The sequence below is a fragment of the Miniopterus schreibersii genome (assembly GCF_964146895.1).
Source record: "Miniopterus schreibersii genome assembly, chromosome: 1".
Classification (NCBI taxonomy): Eukaryota; Metazoa; Chordata; class Mammalia; order Chiroptera; family Miniopteridae; genus Miniopterus; species Miniopterus schreibersii.
Genome location: NC_138101.1, coordinates 151504834 through 151530926, shown reverse-complemented (window position 1 = coordinate 151530926; position 26093 = coordinate 151504834). Strand labels below are relative to the sequence as shown.

General features: G+C 43.1%; 1 protein-coding gene across 1 annotated transcript in view; it reads left to right on the top strand.

Moving 5' to 3' along the window:
• The window catches only part of BCL2L10 (BCL2 like 10), a 52169-nt gene that overhangs the window by 10062 nt on the left and 16014 nt on the right, over nt 1-26093 (top strand). Inside the window, exon 3 of the mRNA XM_081149145.1 lies at nt 16416-16604. Within this exon, the coding sequence (XP_081005271.1) occupies nt 16416-16437 (22 nt within the window). The 3' untranslated portion in view covers nt 16438-16604. The remainder of the gene's footprint in view (nt 1-16415; nt 16605-26093) is intronic.

The window sequence follows — 26093 nt, the reverse complement described above, 5'->3', positions numbered from 1 at the left end:
AGGGACCCTTTCCTAATTCTTAACTGCAGCACCTGAGTGTGGGACCAGCCCTTTTCATATCTCTGCCTTTCCTACCAGTCTCATGTGGCTTCTTCTATAAATGCTTGATTATAAGATTTCTGTTCAGCTGGTCTTCGGTTGGGTATTCAGCTTGGTCTATAATTTAGTTATAATTCCAGTCTGGTGCTGGGAAGTGAGCGTAACTTCCACTTACTCTGCTGCTGTCTTGGATCTCAAAGAGTTCTTTTGTTTTTTAGATTCCACATATAAGGGAAATTATATGGTATTTGTCTTTCTCTAACTGACTTATTTCATATAGTATAATACCTCTAGGTCCATCCATGTTGTCTCAAATGGCAAGATTTCATTCTTTTTATGGCTGAGTAATATTCCATTGTATATACATACCACATCTTCTTTATCCGTGGACACTTTGGTTGCTTCCATATCTTGGCTATTGTAAATAATGCTGTAATGACCCTGGCCAGGTAGCTCCAGTGGTTAGAGCATCATCTTGATACATCAAGGTTGCAGGTTCAATCCCCAGTCAGCATACATACAAGAATCAACCAATGAATGCATAAATAAATGGAAGAACAAATCGATGTTTTCTCTCTCTCAATTCAATAAATAATACTGCAATGAACATAGGGGTGCATATACAGGGTGTCCCCTCAAAATGTATATGTACTTTGAATGATTATAAAGTCGTTTATTTATATACAGTTCATTTTCAAAATTTAAAAGAATCCACAGAAATAACTTTTTTGTCAGTGCCTGTTTTCAAACTGATGACTGTTCTAGTCCAGGCACTGCTGATAACACAAAGCAGTAGAATCGCAAACATCAAGAATCATTTCACATCTGTAATACTTTAAACAAAAATAAAAATTATAAAATGAAAAAAAAGAATCATTTCATTCAGTATTTGTGTGCCCTCAATTCATCAACTGTTGCTGATTTTGTACTATAAACTATATATTTTATATATCCCCATAAAAAAAGTGTAGTGGCACGTTAGGATAAATTTTCTTTGTTCATAGCTTAGTCTGTCTTCACCCATTATTTCAAATCAGTTAAACCTGAAAAGGAGTGAAAATTAAGTTATCAGTTGTTAAAGTGTGTATACATTTTTGGGGACACCCTCTAGTTTTTCAAATCGGTGCTTTGTGTATCTTTGGATAAATATCCAAAAGTAGAACTGCTGGGTCATATGGTAGTTCTGTTTTAAATTTTTGAGGACCCTCCATACTGTTTTCCATAGTGGCTGCACCAGTTTACAATCCCAACAACAGTGCCAATCCCACATCCTTGCCAACACTTATTTACTTTCTGATACAAGCCATCCTGACAGGTGTGAGGTGGTGTCTCATTGTGGTTTTAATTTGCATCTCTCTGATTAGTGATGTTGAGCATCTTTTCATGTCTATTGGCCATCGATATCCTTTTTGGAAAAATGTTTATTCAGGTCCTCTGCCCATTTGTTAAATTGGATTGTTTGGGGGGAGGTGGTTGATGTTAAGTTGTGTGAGTTCCTTATAATTGGATATTAGCCCTTTATCAGATCATTGGTGAATATCTTCTCCCATTCAGTATGTTGTCGTTTCATTTTGATGGTTTCCTTCTCCGTGCAAAAACTTCTTAGTTTGATGTAGTCTCATTTGTTTTTTTCTTTTGTTTCCCTTACAATTCTTTATTTTCAACATTTAATCAATACAGAAGCTCATAAAAAGTCCTTCTCTTCCCTCTTCCACTCTGCAGTCAACCCATCACCCATAAGGTGATGGAGAGGAAAAGCTCTTCCTCTACCCTTTCATGCTCTGTGCCTGAATCCTGTGAATTAAACTGACAAAACAAACACAAATTAACAGGAAAATTATACAAATCTTAGTTGATATTAATGTTTTTACAGGGGACTTCATAGAAAAGGCATGAAAACTCCAGTGAAGCAGTTAGCTTTTGGACTTATACCATTTAACAAAGGGTGATAAATTGTGGAGAAGTGACTAGACAGGAGAGGGATTTGGCTTCTAGAGGTGGTTAACAGTGAGGAAAGTGATTAGGAAACATATGGGGGAAACTAAAGTTTGTGCAGACTCATCTTGGTGTTGACTCCTATCTTCGGTGACAAAAGCATCTTCCCCTTCCTGGCACTAAAGGACACCTTTCTCACAGGAAATTTATGCCCTGCTTTTAGACTTAAAGGGTAGAGGACTCTTGTGTGTACCATTTCTCTGTTGCTAACTTTAGCTCAACATAATCAATATGCCAACATGGCGTATTTTAGAGTGACCTGTTCTGATGCCCTTCAGTGGTCAGCAGTGCACACCATTACTCTGCCACCAGCCAGCATTCATGCCACCTGCCCTTTCCAAGCCTGCATATTCCCAGCCAAGCTTGCCACCCCTGAGTAGCTCTGTGGAGTGGGTGCTGCCATCGTCCACAGGAAAAGCACCCACGGGGATCAGAACAAGCCTTCCAAGGTCTGCTTCGGCCACATCTCTGCGACCAAAGCTGTTGCTGATGCTATTAGAACAAGGCTTGAACCAAAGGAATGGATAAAATAATTCCAGATGAAAAAGGGGCTGTGATCATTTATTACAAATGATGGTGCCGCCATTCTGAAACAAATGCCAGTGTCCCTCCAGCATCCGGCGGAGCTGAGGCTCAGGATCCGTAAGAAGCGGGCAGTGGCTCCAGGTCAGCGGGCGTCGTCGCAGGCTCTTATTCTTACATCGAGCCTTTTCAGGAAGGCTTCATCCAGCCCTCACTTCCAGGTCATTCTAGAAGGATTTAGAAAAGTGTACTGAAATATTTACAAATCTTGACCTTGGGAACTAACACAGAACTTTGTTAAATAGTGCGACCGATCCATTGAACTCGAAGGGTATCTCGGTATTCACGCCTGCCTTCTCCAGTGCGTGTCAATTCAGTGAGGAAACGGATTGCCAGTCACAGTCACAGTCACTAGTGTAGATCTAGATACCAAATAGTTAGGGAACTTGGTGGAACAGTTGATGACTGAGTTGGTAGAGGGCTGGTTCCCATTCAAAAGGGGGCAAATTCTGGCATAACCAGAGTTGAAAAGGCTAAGGGTAGGCTTATTTGGTTTACCTGCTCCCATAATACCGATAATCAAATAGTAGCTTCTGACTAGGTCCAGATGGACCGCGTGCTGCAAGAGGAGAGAACCTATATTCTAAATTTAGTGAAGCAATTTTTAAAAACAGGATATAATGTTCTCAAAGAGAATTCTGTTCTCAAGAGATGCTCTTGTTGATCTTGCATTACATTTTCTGAGCAAAACGAAGGTCATGGTTAAGGATAGTGAAAGAGCAGACATTGGAGCCATTTGTAAGACAACTGGAACTGTCAAGAGCCAAACTGCGCATATGAATAAAACAAAGCAGAAAGATGAGCTTATTGCAAGGCCTTTGACCTGTGAGCTGGGAAACTGAGGCTACAGAAATGATGAGTTTCAAGCTGCTCGAAGACCAAGGGAGTTTTATGGGGTAAACGTGGATGCTATTTGGCTTTGTCAGCTGACTGGTTGCCTAGGGCTCTTCCTATTTGGATCAGGGCAGCTGAGTCATGGGAACAAGCAAGTCCAGAGACGGCATGAACAGACTTGGTATTTGGGGGTAGGATGGTATCCCCTGCTGATTTCTGAGAAGAGCTGTAAATTCCTGTAAGGTTAGGTTAAGCTTCCTTCATGAGCCTCTGTTGACGTCTGTTTGGTCCCTGACATAAGTGACTCCATTTTAGTTTGGTTCCACAGAACCAAGCCAGCTGCTCATAGTGACCAAATCACTGCCGCCATGCTGGGTTTGGCTGCTTTAGCTGAGGAGGTCAATTTAAATGGTTCTGGCAAACTCAAGATCACAGGCTGTGCAAGCCCTGGAAAAAGTTACAACTGTTCTTGGCTCTGATGGATTGGTGATAGAAGAAGCTGAGCACCCCATTCATGGTGCTCTGTATGTTGTTCACTGTGGGGTGAAGCAGAGAGCTCTTATTTGAGAGGTGGTGGTCCAGGAGTAGAGTTGGCCCTGTGGTTACCTAGATATTCACAAACATTGAGTGGCAAGGAATCCTACTGCATCGGTGTCTTTGCAGGTGCTGTGGAGGTCATTCCATCTACACCAGCGGATCCTGCTGGCCTGAAGCCCATTTCTTCAGTACCAGGACTGAGAGACCAGGATGCCCAAAGAGAAAACACTACAGGCACTAATGTCCCAAAGGGTGGTATTTCCAATCTTTCGGAGGAACTGGTTGTCTGGCCTTTGTTGGTTTGTCAGTGACTAGTAGTTGAAACTGTCCGGAGCATCATCAGATAATGTGGTGAACACTCGTTGATCTGGATGACACTGGCTGCTGGCACCGTCAGTGACACTGACAGCAAGGCTGGCGGCAAAGACCTCTTTGTTGTTCCTTGTTGTCTGGAAGATTGTTTCCTCTATGAATTCCTGGCCTCAGTCTTCCATTGGGCATTTGCTTAAAATTGTACTGACACAATTTAGTGAAAATATTAAATATTTGGTTTTTCCCAAAAAAGTGTGGTGTCTCTCCAGGGCTTCCTGGTCATTGTTGTGCTTGCATTTTATGGAAAATCTGGACCTGCTCTTTTGACTCACCTTAGGTACCATTTCTGTTCAGAGCATTTGGCTCTGCCTGGCTGTCCTGTCGCTGTGCGGTCTGTATTGTGACAAGATAAACTGGGTTCATCTTTCATGGCTGTGTATTTTAGGGTGTTTTTCCCTTCATACAGGCTATTGGAAACAAGGTTGCACAGAATTTTTTTGTACATAGCCTGCACCCACGCACGATTATGTCTGTAGGAGGGATTCCTCGAAACAGTTGAGATTCTGAATCACAGTTTATGTGTATTAAAATTTGGCTATTTTATTATTCAAAATAGGTTTTGCCAATCCAGACTTTACCAAGGTAGGGAATGCTTAGCTCCTCACATACTTGCTAGTGTTGATTCATCCTAAATTTTTGCTTTTATGGCTTTTGGAGTTTGGGTACTCTTTTAGGAATGCCATCCTTGTCCCAAGATTATAAAAAGTATCCTGTGTCCTCAGTCACTGACCCATTCTGGAATTCTTTTAGTGCAGTGTGAAGTAGGACTCCCTTCTTCTGAAAGGGTTGGGGTAGGTATTTCAGCATTTATAGAAGACACATGTTTTCCCTACTGATCTGAATGTATTCTCTATTTGGTTACCTTTCCCTCTACCAATAGCACTGTCTCAATTACTATATGTTCATGGTACGTTTGAATATCTGGTGGTATAAGTCTAACCTCCTCCCCCCCCCCACTGTTCGTTAAAAAAAAATTCTTGGCTATTGTTGTGAATTGTTTAAAGTGAATTCTAAAACCAGCTTATAAAGAATCCATTAAATAGACATCACTTTAGGATTTTGATTAGAATGAGATTGGATCACAGGCCAATTAGGAAATAAGCAGTATCTTTATAATATTGTATCTTCTAAGAACACAAACTGCTGTTGCATTTATTTAGTTCTCTTGTGGTCTTCATCACATAGGCCCTGTGTTCTTGCCGAGTGTATTCCGACTCTGGGTTCTGATCCTGTTGGGGATGGAATCTGGAGAGGCTGTCTTGTCTTTCCAGAAGCCTTTTCCTCTGACACCTTCATTTTCTTTGTTCTTAAGATCATCTGGTTCTGGTGGGGTTGACTTCTCTCCACTTTTGTCCCAGCCCAAGATCAGGAACATGACCGAGACCTGGCCTAACCGAGCCCCTCCCTAAGTGAATTCATAGGACCCAATTTCAGGATTTCTGTAGAAATCAGGTGAGAGCCTTGCTCTGCTGGGGTGTCTCCATGCACGGGGAGAGCCTGCCTGGAAGAAAGACTCCCAGAAGATCAAAGGTCAGATTTGGGGTAGGAACGGACTGTGGAGAAACAGTTCAGGTGACATCACTGAAGTCATACAATGTGGCTGTGCCTAAAGCTACTAGGGTCTTAAATTTCCTTTTCTACTTAAAATGATTTTTATTGCAAGTGAAACTCAATTCATTCCCAGGTCAGAGAGTCAGTTTTCGCTGTTAGTTATTATTTGGTTATTGCTACCATAAAAAGAAATTTAATACAGATTCTGAATCTATTTTTGAACTCTCGTTAGTTCTAACGTTTCTTTCCAGACATTTATATCTCACTTTTTTTTTGTCTTGGCTAATTATATACGTTAGTGAATGGTAGTGATAGTGGTCTTGGATCTACCAGGAATCTCCTTGATTTCTGGTGTATTGATGGCCTTCTTTTCGAGTATTTTTTTTATCACTTTAGCATTTTCGGGGGGAGGAGTTGTGGAGCCTTTGCCCAGACCCAGGCTCTCTCAGGTTCTTGGACTAAACTAAGGATGGACACACCTATGTTAATCCTCTGTGGCAAAAAGCAATGTCCTGAAGAAGAGCAGCTCTGACAGTGCTGAGCGCTGCAGCTTTCCAGTCTGGGGGAGTGTTTTTGACTCTGATCTGGCCACAGGAGGAAGAAATAGCTTCCCCCGTGGAGATCTTGTCATTGTTTTTAGCATGTGGGTGCTTGTTGCACACGCTGCGTGTTCTGTGCTCATAGAGGATGAGCTGGTGCCGGACTCCTGGGGTGCTGGGCTGAACCACTTTCTAGTTGTTCTTCCCCACCAGCCTGTAGAGCACGGGGTCCCTCCCATTTATGCCTCGTAACCTGCCCCTCCCTGTCTACGCGGACTGCCATGTTTGCTGGTACCTTCTCTCAAGTCTGTCTGCAGTTTTAGCTCCTAGCTCAGCACTCCCAGGTAAATGCTGTTTGCTTCCAACTCATCCATTTTCCCCCAGTTGTACTTTCCCTGTAAACGTGGGGTCCTTCTGGACACTCCCCCTTTCCTCCACACCCCCCCAGTCTCTCGCTATCACTTCCAGGATGGATTCTTTTCCTCTGTTAATCAGAATGTTCTCCACTCTTCCTCTAGAAGCCCTGCCCTGCTGCATCTTTATGACCTTAAAACCTCCTTGGACCACTTTTCATTTTTACAGGCACCAAATCCTACAACTCTGCCACCTGGAGTAACTAATAAATACTTCTCAGGGCTATATCCTTGTTCAAAAACCTTTTTATTTTGTCTTTATTTTTCAATTACAGTTGATATACAATATATTAGTTTCAGGTATACAACGTAGCGATTAAACATTTATATACCTTATGAAATGATCACCCAGCTAGGTCTAGTGCCCATCTGACACCATACAGTCATTACAATATTATTGACTATGCTGTGCTTTACATTCCCGTGATGATTTTAAAACTGGCAATTTGTACATCTTAGTCCCTTCCCCTTTTTCACCCGTCCCCCAAACCCCCTCCCATCAGGCAACCATCAATTTGTTCCCTGTATCTATGGGTTTGTTTCTCTTTTTCTAAAAATGTTTTTATTGATTTCAGAGAGAGGAAAGGAGAGGGAGAGATAGAAACATCAATGAAGAGAGTGAGTCATTGATCAGCTGCCTCCTGCACCCCACCTACTGGGGACCGAGCCCACAACCCGCCCTATGCCCTGACCGGGAATCGAACCTCTATCTCCTGGGTCGATGCTCAACCACTGAGCCACACCAACCAGGCTTGTTTCTCTCTTTGTTCATTCATTTTGTTCTTAGATTCCACCTGTAAGTGAAATTGTGGTATTTGTATTTCTGACTTATTTCAATTTGCATAATACCTTCCAGGTCTATCCATGTTGTTGCAAGTGGCAAGATTGCATTGTTTTATGGCTGAATAACGTTCCACTCTGTCCCACCCCTTTGTCCTTACGCCTGTCGGTGGACACGTGCGTGGCTTCCGTATCTCGGCTGCTGTAAGCACTGCAGCTGACGGGCGCGCACACGCTTTTCGAAGTGGTGTTGGGGGTTCTTCAGGTAAACACCCAGAGGCGGAGTTGCTGGGTCCTATGGCAGTTCTATGTTTAGTTTTCCGAGGAACCTTCGTATTGTTTACCAGAGTGGCTGCACCAGTTTACCTTCCCAGCAACAGTGCACCGGGGCTCCCTTTTCTCCATCCTCTTTAACACTTACTTGACTTTTTCACACTCACCACCCTGACAGGTGTGCGGTGGTATATCGCTGTGGCTTTGATTTGCGTTTCCCTGATTTATTACTGATGTTGAGCATGTTTTCATGTCTGTTGGCCATCTGTATGTCCTCTTTGGACAAATGTCTGTTCAGGTCCATTGTCCATTCTTAATTGCATTGTGTGTTTTTTTTGGGGGGGGGAGGTTGTGTGTATGTGTTAAGTTGTGTGAGTTCCTTATGTTTTGGATAGTAGCCCCTTGTCGGATTGTCATTAGCAAATATCTTCTCCCATTCAGTAGGTTGTCTTGTAGTTTTGTTGATGGTTTCCTTTGCTGTGAAAAAACTCTTTAGTTTGATGTAGTCTCATTTTTGTTTGTTTCCTTTGCTCAAGGAGATATATCTAAAAAAACTATTACCAAAAGCCATGTCAAAGAGTTTACTGTGTTTTCTTCTAGAAGTTTTATGGTTTTGGGTCTTTAATCCATTTTGAGTTTATTCTTATATATGGTGTAAGAAAGTGATTGTTGTGTTTTTTTTTTGCATGTGTCTGTCCAATTTCCCAACAGTTTATTGAAGACACTGTCTTTACTCCATTGTATATTCTTGCCTCCTTTGTCATAGATTAATTGACCATATACTATGGGTTTATTTCCGGACACTATTCTGTTCATTAATCTATGTGTGTGTGTTTTATCTATGTGTGTTTTTATACCATGCTGTTTTGATTTCTATAACCTTATTATAGTTTGATATCAGGTAGCATGGTACCTCCAATTTTATTGTTCTTAAGATTAATTTGGCTATTCAGGGTCTTTTGTGATTCCATGTAAATTTTAAGATTATTTGTTCTAGTTCTGTGAAAAAAGCCACTGGTATTTTGATAGGCATTGAGTTGGATCTATAGGTTGCTTTGGGTAGTATGGACACTTTAATGATAATTCTTCGTCTCCATGAGCACAGTGTATCCTTCCATTTATTTATATCTTCAGTTTCTCTCTTCAGTGTCTTGTTTTCCAAGTTCATGTCTTTCACCTCCTTGGTTACATTTATTCCTAGGTACTTGATTCATTTTGATGGAATTGTAAATGGGGTTGTTTTCTTAATTTCTCCTTCTGATAGTCTGTTGTTGGCATATTAAAGTATAACTGATTTCTGAACATTAATTTTGTATCCTGCTACGTTACTGAACTTATTAGTCCTAATCGTTCCTTCGCTGGATTCTTCAGGGTTTGCTCTGTATCGCATCATGTCTGCGGATGAGCTTTGCCTCTTCCTTTCCAATTCAGGTGCCTTTCACCCTCCCTGCCCACCCCCTTTTTGTGTGATTGCTGTGGCTACTGCTTCTAATAGTTATTTTCACTATGGTGAAAGTGGACAGCCCTCTCTTGCTCCTGATCTAAAAGGCAACGCTTTCAGCTTTCCACCACTGAGGATGTTAGGTGTTGGTTTGTCATATACGGCCTTTATTATGTTGGGGTACGTTCCCTCTATTCCAAATTTGATGGGTTTTTATCATAATGGATGTTGGACTTTGTCAAACCTTTTTCAGCATCTACTGATATGGTCATATGATTTTTATGCTTCATTTTATTCATGTAGTGTATCACATTAATTGATTTACTGATATTGAACTAGCCTTGCACCCTAGGAATAAATCCCACTTGATCATGGTGTATGATCTTTTTACTGTATTGCTGAATTCAGTTTGCTAATATTTTGTTGAGGATTTTTGCATCTAGGTTCATCAGGGATGTTGGCTTATATTTTTTTTTTTTTAGTGGTATCTTTCTTTGGTTTTGGTATTAGGGGAATGCTGGCCTTGTAAAATGAGTTTCAGAGCCTTCACTCTTCAATTTTTGAAATAGTTTCAGAAGGATATTCTTTAAATGTTTAGTAAAATTCACCTGTGGAGCCATCTGGTCCAGGGCTTTTGTTGGGGGAGAGAGAGAGAAACATCAATGATGAGAATCATTGATCAGCCGCCTCCTGCACACCCCCTACTGGGGATCGAGCCTGCAACCTGGGCATGTGCCCTGACAGGGAATCGAACCCTGTGATCTGGTTCATGGGTCCACGCTCAGCCACTGAGCCACGCCGGCCAACTGTTGGGAGTTTTTAATATTGATTCGATTTTGTTAGTAGTTATTGATCTGTTCAGATTTTCTGTTTCTTGATTCAGCCTTGGAAGAGTGTATGTTTCTAGGAATTTATCCATTTCTTCCAGGCTGTCCAATTTGTTGGCATATAATTATAATATTATAATCCTTTGTCTTTGTGGTGGTCAGTTTTCCCCTTTTTATTTGGGCCCTCTTTTTTTGATGAGTCTGGCTAAAGGTTTACAAATTTTGTTTCTTTTCAAAGAACCTGCCCTTGGTTTCATCAATCTTTTCTATTTTATTAGACTCATTTATTTCAGCTCTGATCTTTGTTTCCTTCTTACTCACTTCGGGCTTTCTTTTTCAAGTTCCTTTAAGTGTAAGGTTGGATTGACTTTTCTTGTTTCTTGGGGTAGGCCTTTATCGCTATAAATTTCCCTCTTAGGATTGCTTTGGCTGAGTCCCATAAATTTTGGTTCATTGTTTTTTACATTTGTCTCAAGGTATCTTTTAATTTCTTCCTTGATCTCATTAACCCATTCATTGTTTAGTAGCATGTCATTTAGCCTCCATGTGTTTGTGTGTTTTTCAGTTTTCTTCCTGTAATTGATTTCTAGTTTCATACCACTGTAATCGGAGAAGATGCTTGATATGATTTCAGTCTTCTTAAATTTGTTGAGACTTGTTTTGTGACCTAACACATTGTCTGTCCTGGAAAATGTTCCATGTGTACTTGAGATAAATATATATTCTGCTTTTGGGAGAAATGTCCTAAAACTATCAATTAAATCCTTCTAGCCTAATGTGTCATTTAAAGCCACTGTTCCCTTGATTTTCTGTCTGGATGATCTGTCCCTTGATGTCAATGTGGTGGTGAATCCCCTGCTATGGCTGTATTACTGCCGATCTCTTCCTTTAGGTCCACGAAGATTTGCTTTATTTATTTAGGTGTTCCTACATTGGGGAGTAGATATTTTTATCATAATGAAATTCCCTTCTTTGGTTCTTATTACAGCTATTTTATCTGATACACTTTGCTACCCTACTTTTTTTTCCCATCTCTTTCCATCTCTGCCTTTCAAAGTGGGTCTCTCGTGGGCAGCATATGCATGGGTGCTGACTTTATGTCCATTTGCCTGTGTCTTTGGAGCACTTAGTCCATTTACATTTGAAATAGTTATTGATAGGTATGTAGTTATTGCCATTTTATTCTGATTGCTTTTGTAGTTCTTCTGTTCCTTATTCTCTGGCTCTTGTATGTTGATGACTTTCTATAGTGTTCTCTTTGGGGGTTTTTATTTCTTGTATCTCTTGTACATTTTTAGTTTGTGGTTCCTATATATCAAGCTATTTTTAGCAATCTATTTTAAGTTGATAGCTACTTAGGTTTGAACACCTAAAATCACTCCTTCCACATTTGTTCTCATTTTATTACTACTTTTGTATATGTTTGTGTGTAGCCCTTGATTTGTTGTAATTACACATGATCTTCCTACTTTTGCCTTTTAACGTTTGTGCTAGCTTTGTTGGTTGATCCAGTGCTTTTATTGTTTGCCTTTTTTTATTAATTTTTCATTAATGGAGGGAGAGGGAAACATCCATGTGGGCGCCACATTGACCGGCTGCCTCCTGCATGAACCCCCTGGGACTGAGCCCACAGCCCGGGCATGTGCACGGGACAGTCCCCAACCAGCTGAGCCACGCTGTCCAGGGTTATGTTTGCCTTTGTGAAAAATTTTTTTCTTTTCTATATTTTCTTCATAAAGAAGTCCCTTTAACATTTTTTGTGATACTGGTTTAGTGGTGATGAACTCCTGTAGTGTTTTTGTTGTCTGGGAAACTCTCCTCCTGTTGAATAAAGTAAAAAAACAAAACAAAACTCACCATGAGTTCATGCTGATATAAACAACCAGGTGAAGAAGAGAAAGCCATTTCTCCAAGGAGACCTAGTTCTTTTGAGCAGCAGATGGTACTTGCATTTTAAGTTTTTACATCTGTATTCATCAGAATTTAAAATTTTTATGTTAGCAAGACTAGGTTTGATGGAATGAATGGAACAGCTTTCTGTCCTTTAGTGTTCTATCCTTTTATCACAATAAAAGGATAATGAAATGTTGATAATACGAAATCAACTATTTATTCAAGGTTTTAAAAATATATTAGTATATAATTTAATATGTATTTTGAAGCTTTGGTTTAAAGCATAAATAGTGTTTTCTCCCTTCCCAAACTCTACTAAAAAGACATTACAATTCAGTAATCAACAGTAACATTAGAAAATTGGGAGGGTGTCAGCAGTGTGGAATTTCCAGATTTAATGTCAATGGAAACAAACTGAAAGTAGAACCCAGCAGAGCTGAGGGACCTTCAGCCCACTTCAGGTAGAAAGAGCATCTTCAGAAAAAGTGAAGTTTTTCTCTCACAAAACTATGGAATAAAGCCAAGGTCAGAAGCAATAAAGGCAGCAAAGGAGGGAACAGTTACCAGAAACTGGCTGGGGATTAAAGAATGAAGCACTAGGCCAGTTTCCCACCCCCAAATACCTGGCTCCCACTTGTTTCCCAGTGAAGTAAGACAGTTACAGCTTCCTGAAAAGAGGGTGGCAGGGGAGCCTCCCAGAGTGAGACCTGAAGCCTCGGAAGCCTCAGAGCTGGAGGTCACAACACCATGGGAGTGGCCAGGAGCCCCCATGCAGGGACAGGCTAACTGGACCCCTCACCTAGGTGTTCTTTTGCATCCTGCTCCCCACAGTCACCAAAGGTAGTTTCCTGGACCCCAACAATTACCTGGTGGAGTTTCCCAGCCTCCCACAATCACCTAAAGTCGACTTTCCTATCCCCCAAAATAAACTAAGGTAGAATATGCTTGCCTCCATAATCAACTAAAATAGACTATCCCAGCCCTCGCCACCACCTATGGTCAAGTTTCCTGGCCTCTGCTTTCTGGCTCCCCATAATTACCTAAAGGGCCCCCACAAACAACAGAGACAGTTTTCTAATCCCCCACAATCATCTATGGTAGTTTCTGGCCTCCTTCCCCTATAATCAAAAAAGAGAGGCTAGGTAGACTATCCTGGCCCCTATCAATCACCTGAGGTAGAGATTCATAAGCCCCCACAAACAAAATTGAGGTCAGGTATCCTAGGTCTCAAGTCATCTAAGGTAAAATTTCCAGGGTCCACAATCACCTTAGGTAAAGTTTCCTGGGCTCTTACAATCATTGATGATAGAGATTCATAGATTCATAGGCCCCCATAATCAACTAAGGTCTGGTAGCCTGAAGCCCTCACAGTCACATAAGGTTGCATTTCCTGGGGCCCCAAAAATCACTTGAGAGTTTCTGGGGCCTCCACAATTACCTAAGGTTCAGATTCATGTGCCCCCATAGTCACCTAAGGTCGAATTTCCTGAGCTCACAATCACTTCAGGTCAGTGTTTCTGCGCCTTTACAATCACCTACAGTATAAATTCCTGGATCCCACAATCACTTAAGATAGAGTTCCCTGGGTCCATATTCATCTGTGACAATTTTTGGGCTCATACTAAGGCAGTTTCCACAGCCCACAATCGCCTAAGATCAAGTTTCCTGGGCCCCCACAATCACCTTGTTGAGATTCCTACACCCCCCACATCAGCAAAGGTAGAGTGTACTGGGACCACAATCAGTTTTCTTGGACCCTCAACCCACTAAGACTATGCTGACCCCCCACAATTAACTAAGGAAGAGTTTCCTGGGCTCCCACAATCAACTAAGCTATACTATCTTGGCCCCAACAATCACTTAGGTCAAGGTTCCTGGGCCCCCACAGTAACCTAATGTAGAGATCCCAAGCTCTATGCAATTACCTAAGGCAGAATTTCCTGGGCGCTTAAAATCACCTAAGGTGGAGAATCCTGGGCCTTCGCAATCACTTAACGTGAAGGCTCTAGGGCCCGCTCAATCACCTAAATTGGAGTTTCTCTACCAAAAAAAAAAAAAAAATCACCTTAGGTTGAGTTTCTGGGGTCCCTTCAATCACCTAATGTCAAGCATCCTGGACTGGCACAATCACCTAACATCATCTTGGGCCCCCACAATCTAAGGTCAAGTTTCCAGGGCCTTACCAATCACCTAATGCCAGGACTCACGGGCCTCACAATCACCCAAGGTTGAGAGTCCATGTACAAGAATCACCTAAGATCTTTCCTGGGCTCCCGCAATCACCTATGGTCAAGTTTCTTGGCCTCCACTATCACCTAATGTAGAATTTTCTGGCCCCATACAACCACAGAAGGTAGAGTTTCCTGATTCCTAACAATCACCTAACGTTGAGTTTCCTGGGCCCTCAAAATAACCTAACTTTGTTTCCTGGATCCTCAAATCACCTAAAGTAGAGATTCCAGGGCATGAAATCAGAGTTTTTCAGGACCAAAATCACCTAAGGTAGAGTTTCCCATACTCTCAAAATCATGGAAGGTAGACTATACTGTCCTCCAACAATTAAATAAGAGACTATCCTGATCACCCAAATCAACTAAAGTAGACTAACTTGGCCCCCCACAATCAACTAAAGTAAAAAATCCTGGGGCCCAAGGGTAAGTGCCTGCCCCCCACAATTACCAAAGAGTTGATTCATGGTCTCCAACAATCATCTAAGGTTGAGATTCATGGGCCCTAAAATCAGCTGAGGTAGAGTTTCCTGGGTCCTCGGTCACAAAAGGTGTAGTGTCCCAAGGCCACATTCACCTAAGGTAGAGTTTCCTGGGTGCCCAAATCCCATAAGGTCAAGTTACCTAGGACCCCTCAAACTCCTAAAGTTGAGGTTCTTTTGACCCACGATCCAATAAAGTGAAGTTTCCTGGCCCCCAACCATCACCTAAGGAAGAGTTTCTGTGGCCCTCACATTACCTAAGGCAGAGTTTCCTAGGTCCCAAAAGATACCTTTGTTTCGATTTCCTGGGCCCTGACTAGATTCATGGTCCCAAATAATTACCTAAGGTCAAGTATTACAAGCCTCCAATCTTGTAAAGTCCAGTTTCCTGGTCCCCACAATCAGCTAAGGTAGACTTTTCAAGCTGGACTATCACCTCAGATAGAGATTCCAGGCCCATGACAATAACCTAAGGTCTAGTTTCCAAGGACCCTACAATCACCTGAGGTCAAGTTTCTTAACCACAACTAACATGTAAGAGCTTCCAGGCCCAACAATTACCTCAGAAAGTTTCCTGGGCCTCCCCAAACACCTAGATAGTTTCCTGGCCCCTCCACACTCACCCAATGTACAGTCCTGACCCCCCCAATCAAATAATGTAGAGTTTTATGGGCCCACAATCACACAAGGTAGAGATTTCTGGGCCACATCACCTAATGTAGTTCTTTGGGCCCACATTCACATTAGGTAAAGTTTCTAGGGCTCTATAATCATTTTACTTCTAGTTTCTTAGGTCCCTACAATAACCTAAGGTCAATTTTCTTGGCCCCCATCCCCACAATCACTCAAGGTAGAGTTTTCCAGACCCACTATCTCTTAAGATACAGTTTCCTGGGTTTCCTCAATCTCCTAAGATTGATATTCTTAGGAACCCATAGTCATCTAAGCTAGGGTTTCCTAGACCCCCAGTCTCCTAAGGTAGGGTTCCTTAGGCCCCCTGCAATCACCTAAAGTAGAATTTCCTGGGCCTCCAAAATCACCCAGGTATTACTTTTGGCCCACAATCACCTAAAGTAAAGTTTCCACGGCCCCCAACAATCAATTTAACAAAGTTTCCTAGGCCCATAAGCACCTAAAGTAGAATTTTCTACATCTCCACAAGCCCCTAAGGTAGAATTTCCTGGCACCCCACAAATAAGGCAGGCCATCCTACCTCTCCATAGTCACCTAAGCTAGAATTTCCTGGGCCACACAATCACCTATGGCAGACAGTCCTTGTGCCCCACAATCAACAAAGTTAGATTATCCTGCTGCCCCACATTCACCTACGGTCTAGGTTCCTGGACCCCCACTATTACCAAAGGTGAGTTTCCTGGACCCCCACAATCACCTAAGGTAGAGATTCTGGCGCTCCATAATCACCTACAGATAAGTTTTCAGGGACCCCAGAATCATGTAAGGTAGACAGATTCCTTGCTCCCCACAGTCAGTTAAGGCATAGTTTCTAGGGCCCCCACAAAATCCTAAGGAAGAGTTTCCTGGTCCCCCACAATCATATATGATGTTTTGTATGGAATCATACTGCCTGGGAATGCGAGGAGAAACTCACAGGAGACTCTTTTCCCCTAGGATGGACTCTGGAACTGTGTGAGGAGCTACTGGATTCTGTGATCACTTGGACAGTGCCCTATGGACAGCTCTCAACTGGGCAACAAAGAGCTATTTGGTTTGTGGATGGCAGTTCCTTGGTGAATGGACAACATCCTGTTTGGAAAGCTGCTACATTTAAGACTAGCAAAAAGACACTGATTGAAGAAGGTAAAAAGTGATCTGCTTGGTGGGCTGATTTGCATGCTGTTTTCTTAGCCGTGATGGAAGAACTAAGAACTAAACAGTGGGAAAAGCCACTGTGTTTGGGTTTTCACAGACTCCTGGGCAGTGGCCAATGGCTTGGCCATGTTGTGAGGTAGAAGGGCAATGGAAACCTGGCCTATTACAGGGATGTCCATATGGGGCACAGCCCTGTGGAAAACACTGTGTTTTTTTTAAAATATACCTTTATTAATTTTAGAGAGAGGAAGGGAGAGGGAGAGAGATATAGAAACATCAATGATGAGAGAGTCATTGATTGGCTGCCTCCTGCAGACCCCTAACTGGGGATCAAGCCCACAACCCGGGCATGTGCCCTGACTGGGAATCGAACCTCAATCTCCTGGATCCTAGGTCAATGCTCAACCACTGAGCCATGCCCAGCCGGGCAATCACTACGTAAATTTGAGGGGTGCATTAAAGTGTGACATGTAGCTGCCCGTCAGAAGAACATCCTTCCAGGTTCAGAAGGTGATAGCCTGTGTGCTTGGTTAAGGTGGCCACCTGGGTCCATGAAATGAGTGGATGTGGGGGGGCTGCAGCCATGCAAAGATGGGCTAAATCTAGACTAGTCCTCTTGCACCCTCTGGCACAAAATGCCAATAAGAACTATTCTGTCTGCCAGCAAAAGAGACAGAGACTACAGATGGGTATATGGCAGATTCCCTGGTGGGAGGCCCTTATGAGAGCTGGCAAGTGCGGCTAACTCTGGTAGCTCTGAGGGGCTACAAATGGGTCCTAACTAGAAGAGCCACTGACTCTGGACTGGGCTTTGCTTAACTGGTGGTAGATACAAATGCCCAAAATACTATAAAAGAACTAGAGCAGAGATACCGCACCAACTTGGACAGCCAGACATCAGTTCTTCAGACCAAGGAACACATTTTACAGCCCAGAATGTCCAACAAAGAGCAGAGACATATTCTCCTCAGAGTACTAGTTTGACAGAAAATTGGAACAGGCAGTTGAAATACTGGTTGTCTAAAATGGGCACAAAGTGCTGGCTTACACACCTTCATGAGTGTGTGCTCACACTCAACAAGAGTGGGACTAAAGGAGTGTCCCCTGGATAAATTCCTCTATTTGGGGGTGGATCTGGGGAAGAAGGCTGATATGACTCTCTTTTTGCCAAGGGAGGAGGCTGTTGGTGTAATGACCATATTTTTTTTTTGTCTTCCTTCCCCACATCCCCTCAACTCCTTTTTGTCTTCTCTGATACTGTGGCCATGTGACCAGGGCTACGACTACACAGGCTGAAAATAGTGATGACTCCTAAGCAAGAACTTGCACTATGTTTTAAACATCATGTCAGAATTCCTAAGGGCCTGATGGAGCAGGATGAGCCTTCACCCATCTGCAAAAATGGGGATCAACAATGAATGCAACTATATTACTTGGTGGTAGACAGCCCCGAGTTCTGCCTGTGTAACCTAACCTGTCTGAATGGAGTGGACTGAGGGGAGGTACTACTTGCTAGACTGGTACTGCAGCGTGCAATCTAGACCAGCAGAGTGGCCAAACCTTTTTCCACCTTCTAAAGGTAGAAAAGTTTGGGTATAAATGGAAAGAAAAAATATGTAGTTATGGGTAAAGGAATGAAAAATGGGTTGTGTAATAAGGGAAATCCAGTATTACATAATGACTGATGCCTGAAAGGGTGAAGCCATATGTTTGCTGAGGCCACTCCTGCATTTGGAACCTGGTAAGATTGAATAGAGGCCTACAAACCTCAGTGGCCTCTCCCTGGGGGACATTTTTCATATGATATGATGGACTGGAATGATTACTAGAATCCCACGCAGTTATTAATAATGTGCCAGTATTTTTTACTTATGTAGCATTTTGCTGTAAGGGGGCCATGGCCAGAGACCAGGAGATGGGCTGTGAGATAATAGAAAACACAGGGTGGGGCAAAAATAGGTTTACAGTTGTTCTTATGGAAAATAATACAATATTAAATAATAATACAAGAGTAAACTCTGTTTTGCGTACTCAGAACTGTAACCCTACTTTTGCCCCACCCTGTATATATTGGTCTCTGTCCCCAGTTCCTGACAAAGAACTTTGAAACCCTTGTAATTTTCTAAGTGATAAGAGCACTAGGAACATCTCTTGGTCTAATATTTGGTCTTTGTGATACTATGATTTATAATAAATATTTGGTCTTCATTCCCCGTTCTGGCACAGAGCTCCCAGACCCTTGGAATTTCCTGTGTTGAGAGTGATCTACGCCTCTTTTGTTGTTAATGAAGTGACTTTGGAAAGCACCTAAGGGGATGGAAAGGGGGGCTAGCCAGTAGGAGCCAATCATGTGGTTAAAGGATTATAACTTTCAGTCCAGCCCCTTGATTTCCAGGGAGGGGAGAGTGACTTGAGGTTGAGTCATTCACAGATGGCCAGTGGTTTAATCAGTCATGACTAAGTAATAAAGCCTCCATAAAACCCCAGAAGGACAGCTCATTGGCCTTTTTTCAGAGATCTCCCACATTGGGGAGCCAGAACTCTTCCATGTCCCACTGCACTGGGCCCAAGCTCCAGGAGCATAGAAGCCCCTTCATTCAAAATCTCACCCTCCATGTCTCTTCATCTGGCTCTTCATTTGTATCCTTTAATATTCTTTGTAATAAATCAGTAATTTGGTAAGTAAACCAGTTTTCCTGAGTTCTGTGAGCTGTTCTAGCAAATTCATGGAACCCAAGTAAGATAGGGTATGTAGCGAAACAACTGTAACCAATAAAGGCTACAGGGACTATCAAGGAGACAGTAAGACCAACCCCAGGGGATTTATGGCTTAGAATGGGCAGAGACCAGCCCGATCCAACAGGGCAACTAATTTCACCTTAGATAACTCTTAGCCTCATTATATACTCATTGTAATACATTAGCATACTAAATGACACACCCTGAGCCACCATGATTGGACTGGAAAGCCCATATAAGAACACAGAATGGTCAACAGGTTCTTCTGAGAAGTCTCTACCCCTTTCCTGGAAAACTCCTGAATATTCCTCCCCCTTATTGAATGCCCTACCCCTTGATTAAATGACCTCAGTGGAAGGAGTAATCCCACTGGGGAGGGCTGCTCTGTCTGTGGAGTAGCCACTCTGTCTCACTGCTTCACTAATGAACTCACTTTCACTTTAAATTCTATTCTGGCTCGTATTTGAATTCTTTTCTGGGTGAAGCCAAGAATCCACAGTGGGTCGCAGACCCTCAGGTCCCCGGACCTCTGAAACACCTGCATCCCAAGGAGGGAGTTGAAATCTCTGATTTGTAGCTGGTAGGTCAGAAGCACAGGAAACAACCTGGGCCTGCAATTGGCATCTGAAGTTGAGACTTATTGCCTGTAAGACTGCGCCCTTTACCTGTGGAATTTGAGTCTGAGTAGATGTCAGAATTGGGTTGAATTCTTGGACACCCTACTAATGTCCAAGAATTGCTTTTTGGTGTGGGGAAGCTTGTGTGCTCGCGCGCACACACAAACCCCTTTTCAGTCTTTGATCCCTGTTTCTAACACTGGGCTCCTGAAACCCTTGTGTCTCCTGGGTGATAGGATGTTTTTTGTTCTAATGAGATGACTCTAGGTTGGCTCCTGGTTGAGGGCTGGTCACTGGAAAGACCAAGCCATGGTCAGCAGCTTAGAATTTTTAGCCCACCCCACCCCCATTCTCTTGAGAAGGGCTGAAAATGAAATGAATGATCGAGCATGCCTGTGTGATGAAGCTTCCATACGATTCCAAAAGTGCGGGGTTTGGAGAGCTGCTGGGTTGTGAGCATGTGGAGGTGCTGGGAGGGTGGCGTGCCTGGGGGGGCTCGGAAGTTCCGCTCCCCTTCCCACATATGTTGCCCTACCCATATCCACCTGGATGCTCACTGTATCCTTTATCATATCCTTTAATAAACTGGTAAATCTAAGTAAATGTTTTCCTGAATTTGTGAGCCGCTCTCGCAAATTAATCAAACCCAAGGAGGGGGTCATTGGAACCTGTGATCTACATAGCTGGTTGTCAGTAGTATAGGTGATAACCTGGGCTCGCAACTGGCATCTGAAGTGGGGTGAAGAGTCTGTGGGACTAACCCCTTAACCTGTGGGATCTGACACTACCTCTGGGTAGACAGTGTCAGAATTGGGTTAACTTAGGACACCCAGTTGATGTGGCACAGAATTAATTGCTCGGTGTGGGAAACACCTCAACACATTTGGAGACCAGAAGAGTCAGAATTGAAATGTGCTGTGTGAGAAGTAAAGAAGACACACAGGAAGGAAGACATAGTAGGAAAGAACTGGGTTTTTCAGTATATGGGAAGGGGGAAAAATGAGTTTTTTCCCCAGCACAGGTTTCCCCCGCTACTCAAAGGCAGAGCATTCCTATGAAAGCTTTCATAAGCCAAAATGGCATAAAGCAAAGAAGTAGTTACCTTAGGACACATCTTGCTAACAGATACACAGAGTGAATCAAGATAAAGCACAGATGCTCACAGAGACGGTTCCAAACCCTGACTGCTTGATGCCGAGTGGAGCTAGGTGGTGCCACTCTCACTCTCAGGTTGTGCACCGGCGCTGTACCAGCTCATTGCAAAACAAACACTGAATGCTATTATTGCTTTTTGCCTTTTTTCGTAACAGCAAAATCCTCTTTGGATTTCTTTCAGTTAGCAAAAACAGGCACTAATGTTGATCTTTCATAAAAGTGAAGTGACACAAAGCAAACTTTCAAAAAGTGAGGGATAGCTGTATACCCCCTACAGGATCTAAGGTAGAATTCCCTAGCCTCTACCATTAACTAAGGCAGACTGTCCTGGCCTCTACAATCACAAGAGGTCCACATTCCTGGGTCCCCATAATCAACTAAGGTCGAGACTCCTGACTCTCCCTAATCACCAAAAGTAGAATCTCTGGGGCCCCACAGTCTCCTAAGGTAGAGTTTCAGGAGCAACAATGATCACCTAAGGTCCAGTTCATGGGACCTGACATTCACATAAAGCAGAGTTTCCTGGGTCCCAGAATATACCTAAGTTAGAGTTCCTGGCCCACCATAACCACCTAGGTAGACTATCTTGGCCCCCCACATTCACCTAAGCAAATTTGCCAAGCATACAATAACCTAAGGTCATGTTTCCTGGGCCCACAGTCACCTGGGGGTGAGGATCCTGGGCTACCAAAATTAACTATGGTTGAGTTTACTGTCCCCCCACAATCACCAAGGTAGAAATTCTTGCCCCCTCATTATCGCCTAAATTCGAGTTTCCAGGACCCCACAATCACCTGAGCTCATGCTCCTGGGCTTCCATCATCACCTAAGGTTGAGTTTCTGGACCCACAATCACCTTAGGTAGAGTTTCTTGAGCCTCCCTAAATCACCAGAACTTTCCCCGCCCACAGTTATGTAAGGTTGACAATCCTTGGCCCCCACAGTCAGCTAAGGTCAAATACCCTGGCCCTCAGCAACCATGTAAGGTAGATGTTTCTTGCCCCTCATAATCACCTAAGGTAGTTATTCCCAGGCCCCCAAATCAGCTAAGGTAGAGTTTTCTGGGCTCACAATCACCTAAGATAGACTTTCACAGGCCCACAATCATTTCAGGTAGACTTTCTTGGGCCCATAATCATCTAAGAGTTTCCCAGGCCCACAGTCACCTAGGGTGACTGTGCCCCAACAATTGCCTAAGTTCAAGTCTCCTGGGCCCCACAATCACCTAATGTAGAGGTTTCTGGGCCCAAAACCACCTATATTGTGCTTCTCGCCCCCACAATCAGCTATGACAGTTTCCTGGCCACCCCCCTCCCAATTACCTAAGGTGTTATTTCTTGAGACTCCACAATTAGGTAATTGAGGGGGCCCAGGAAACTTGATTTTAGGTGATCGTGGGTCCAGGAATTCTACCTTAGGTTATTGTGGGGTTCAAAAATAGTCTAATTTGGTGACAGGGGGGCTTGGGGATTTCTTACTCAGGTCCCCGTGGGGACCCAGGAAACTAGCTCAGGAAACTGTGCCCAGGAAACTAGCCCCACAAGCATCTAAGGTAGAATTTCTTGTCCACCAATAATCTCCTAAGGTAAAGTTACCTAGTTCCCCACAATCACCTAAGCTCAAGTCCCTGCCCCCCACCCAAGCATTTAAGGAAGACTTACCTGGTGCCCACATTCTGCTAAGCTAGAGTTTCCAGGGTCCCCACAATCATCCAAGGTCCAGTTTCCTAGGCCCTCATAATCACCAAAGGTCAAGATTCCTGACCCACATAACTAAGGAAAACAATCCTGGCCCGCACATCATCTTAGGTCAAAGTCCCCCTGCCCCATGACATACTGTCAAGATTTGTGTGTCTCCACAGTCCCCTGAGCTAGTTTCCTGGGTCCCCACAGGGACCTAAGAAATCTCTAAGGCCCCCAGTCACCAAATTAGACTATCTTTGAACCCCACAATAACCTACGGTAGAATTCCTGGGCCCACAATCACCTAAAATCAAGTTTCCTGGGCCCCCTCAATTACCTAATGTAGGCATCCCTGGACCCTCATATTCACCTAAAGTAGAGTTTCCAGGCCCCCCACAATCACTAATGTAGGGTAGCTTGGCCCCACAATCACTTAGATCAAGTTTCCTAGCCAACCAAAATTACTTAATGGTAGTTTCCTGGCTTCCCACAATTAGGTAAGAGATTCCTCACACTACAAATCACCTAATAGTTCCTGGGCTCCCACAATCACCTAAGGTCAAGATTCATAAGACAGCTCCCCCCCCCCCCCCCCAGTTACCTAAGATAGGGTTTTCTGTGTCCACAATCACCTTTGGTAGAGTTTGGCCCACCCCATAATCACCTAAGGTAGACTTTCCCAGGTACACAATCACCTAAAATAGAACTTTCCACCCAGATGGTGTGGCACAGTGGTTGAGCTTCGACCCATGAACCAGGAGGTCAAAAATTTAATTCCTGGTCAAGGCACATGCCTGGACTGTGTGCTCTATCCCCAGTAGGGAGCGTGTAGGAGGCAGCTGATCAATGACTCTCTCATCGATGTTTCTATCTCTTTCTCTCCCTTTCCTTGCCTCTCTCTGAAATCAATAAAAACATTAATTAAATGGAGTTTCCTGGGCCCACAATCACCTAAAGTCAAGTCTCCTGGGCACAAATCATATAAGGTTCGGTTTCTGGGGTCACAGTCACCTTAGAGTGCCCTGCCCCCCCCCACACACACACACTTTATATAGAGTGTGCTAGGCCCCTACAATCATCTAAGCTAGAGTCCCTGGGACCCTACAAGCACACAAGGTAGACTTTCCTGGGTCTCCAAATTAGCTGCTAGAGTGTCCTGGACCCACAATCACCTAAGTCAGTGTTCATGGGCCCTCACAACCTCCTAACATCAAGAGTTCTGGGTTCCCAAATCCCCTAAGGTAGAGTGTCCTGGGCCCCAACAGTCATTTAAGATGTAGTTTCCTGGGCCCACAATTACCTAAAATAGCATTTCCTGGGCTTATACTCACCTAATTTAGAATTCCCTAGTACCCCACAATTACCTACAGTAGACTATCCTGGCCCAAACAATCACCTAAGATAGGTTCCCTAGCTCCCCTCCAGTTGCCAAAGGTATAGTCACTGGCCTATAATCACCTAAAGTATACTCTCTTGGCCCCCACAATCATAAAAGGTAGAGTTTCCTTGGCCTCACAGTCAACTAGAGATTTCTGGGCTGCACAATCACCTAAAGTTGAGTACCTGGGTGACCACAATTACCTAAGGTAGAGTTTCCAGCGCCCCCAGTCTCCTAAGGTCACGATTCATGAGCAACCACAATCACCTACGGTAGTTTCCTGGGCCCCCACAATCACCTAAGTTAAGAATTCCTACTAGGAAACAGGGGCTCAGACTTGGCTGGAGCCAGTATATCAGTTCATCAGGATTAGTAGCTGCAGCCCTGGCTGGTTGCTCAGTGGTTAGAGCGTCAGCCCTCAAACTGAAGGGTCCTAGGTTTGATTCCAGCCAAGGACATGTACCTCGGTCGCAGACTAGGTCCCCGGCCCCGGTCTAGGCACATGCAAGAGACAACTAATCGATGTTTCTCTGTCTCTCTCCTGCTCTCTCTGAAAAGAAATGGTAAAAATATCCTCGGGTGAAGATTTAAAAAAAAAAAAAGACTGGTAGCTGCCAACTCCATTCACACATAACTCCACTTGGGGGAGCACTGCACCAATACCCAGGGCCTCTCTCACCTCCCTGACATTCTGATGTAGTTGGTCTACATGCCAGTTACAGCATTCCCAGGTGATTCTAATTAGCAGCCAGAATTAAGAAATACTGATTTAGACCCTCATCAGCAACTGTGAACTTCCAAGGGTCACCAAACACTGAAAGAAAACTCTGCATGGGAGAAGTAAAACTCAGCAGAATATACCCCACGACGCAGCAGCAAAGAAACTAGAATAAAACTTTAACCACTAACACCTCAGATTTGGAAGGGTCTCCAGCCATTAAAAATCTTCCTGTGGTAAAAGTTCTTGGAAATTAAAAATATTACTGAAATAAATTTGCTTGGTATTACTTTGATAACAACTTTGTAAAAAAAAACAAAAACAACAAGTTATCTTTTGAGGTTGTTTTTTCTTCCAGTTTTTCGCAATTTTTAGATAAAATTCACCATTTTTAACATTTTAAAGTGTACAATTCAGTGGTTTTTAGTATATTTAAAATGTGCCACTGACAAGCAGTAACCTACAAGGGAACCCCCATAAGGCTGACAGCTGATTTCTCAACAGAAACCCTTCAGGCCAGAAGGGAGTGGCATGAAGCTCTCCAAGTAATGAAAAGCAAGAACATGCAACCAAGATTGCTTTATCCAGCAAGGCTATCATTTAAAATTGAAGGTGAAATAAAGAGCTTCCCAGACCAAAAAAAAGGCTAAAGGAGTTCAGTGCCACCAAACCAGCATTGCAAGAAATGCTAAAAGAACTGCTTTAAGAAAAAGAAGGAATAGTGAGAGAAAGGTATATCAGCATAAAGGGGGAAAATTACATTAAATAAGTTTATATCAATAGTAACCTTGAAAAAAAAAAATAGTAACCTTGAATGTAAATGGAATAAATGGTCCAATCAAAAGACACAGAGTAGCTGAATGGATAAGAAAACAGGACCCAAATGTATGCTGTCTACAAGAGACCCACCTGAGAGCAAAAGACTCACACAGGCTAAAAGTGAAGGGATGGAGTAAAATATTCCATGCAAATGGAAAGGAAAAGAAAGCTGGAGTAGCAATTCTTATTTCTGACAAAACAGACTTCAAAATAAAGACCATAACAAGAGACAAAGATGGTCACTACATAATACTAAAGGGATCAAACAGGAGGAAATAACCCTTATAAACATTTATGCACCCAATATAGGAGCACCTAAATATATAAAAAATTTCTTGAGGAACTTTAAGGGGAAGACTGACAGCAACA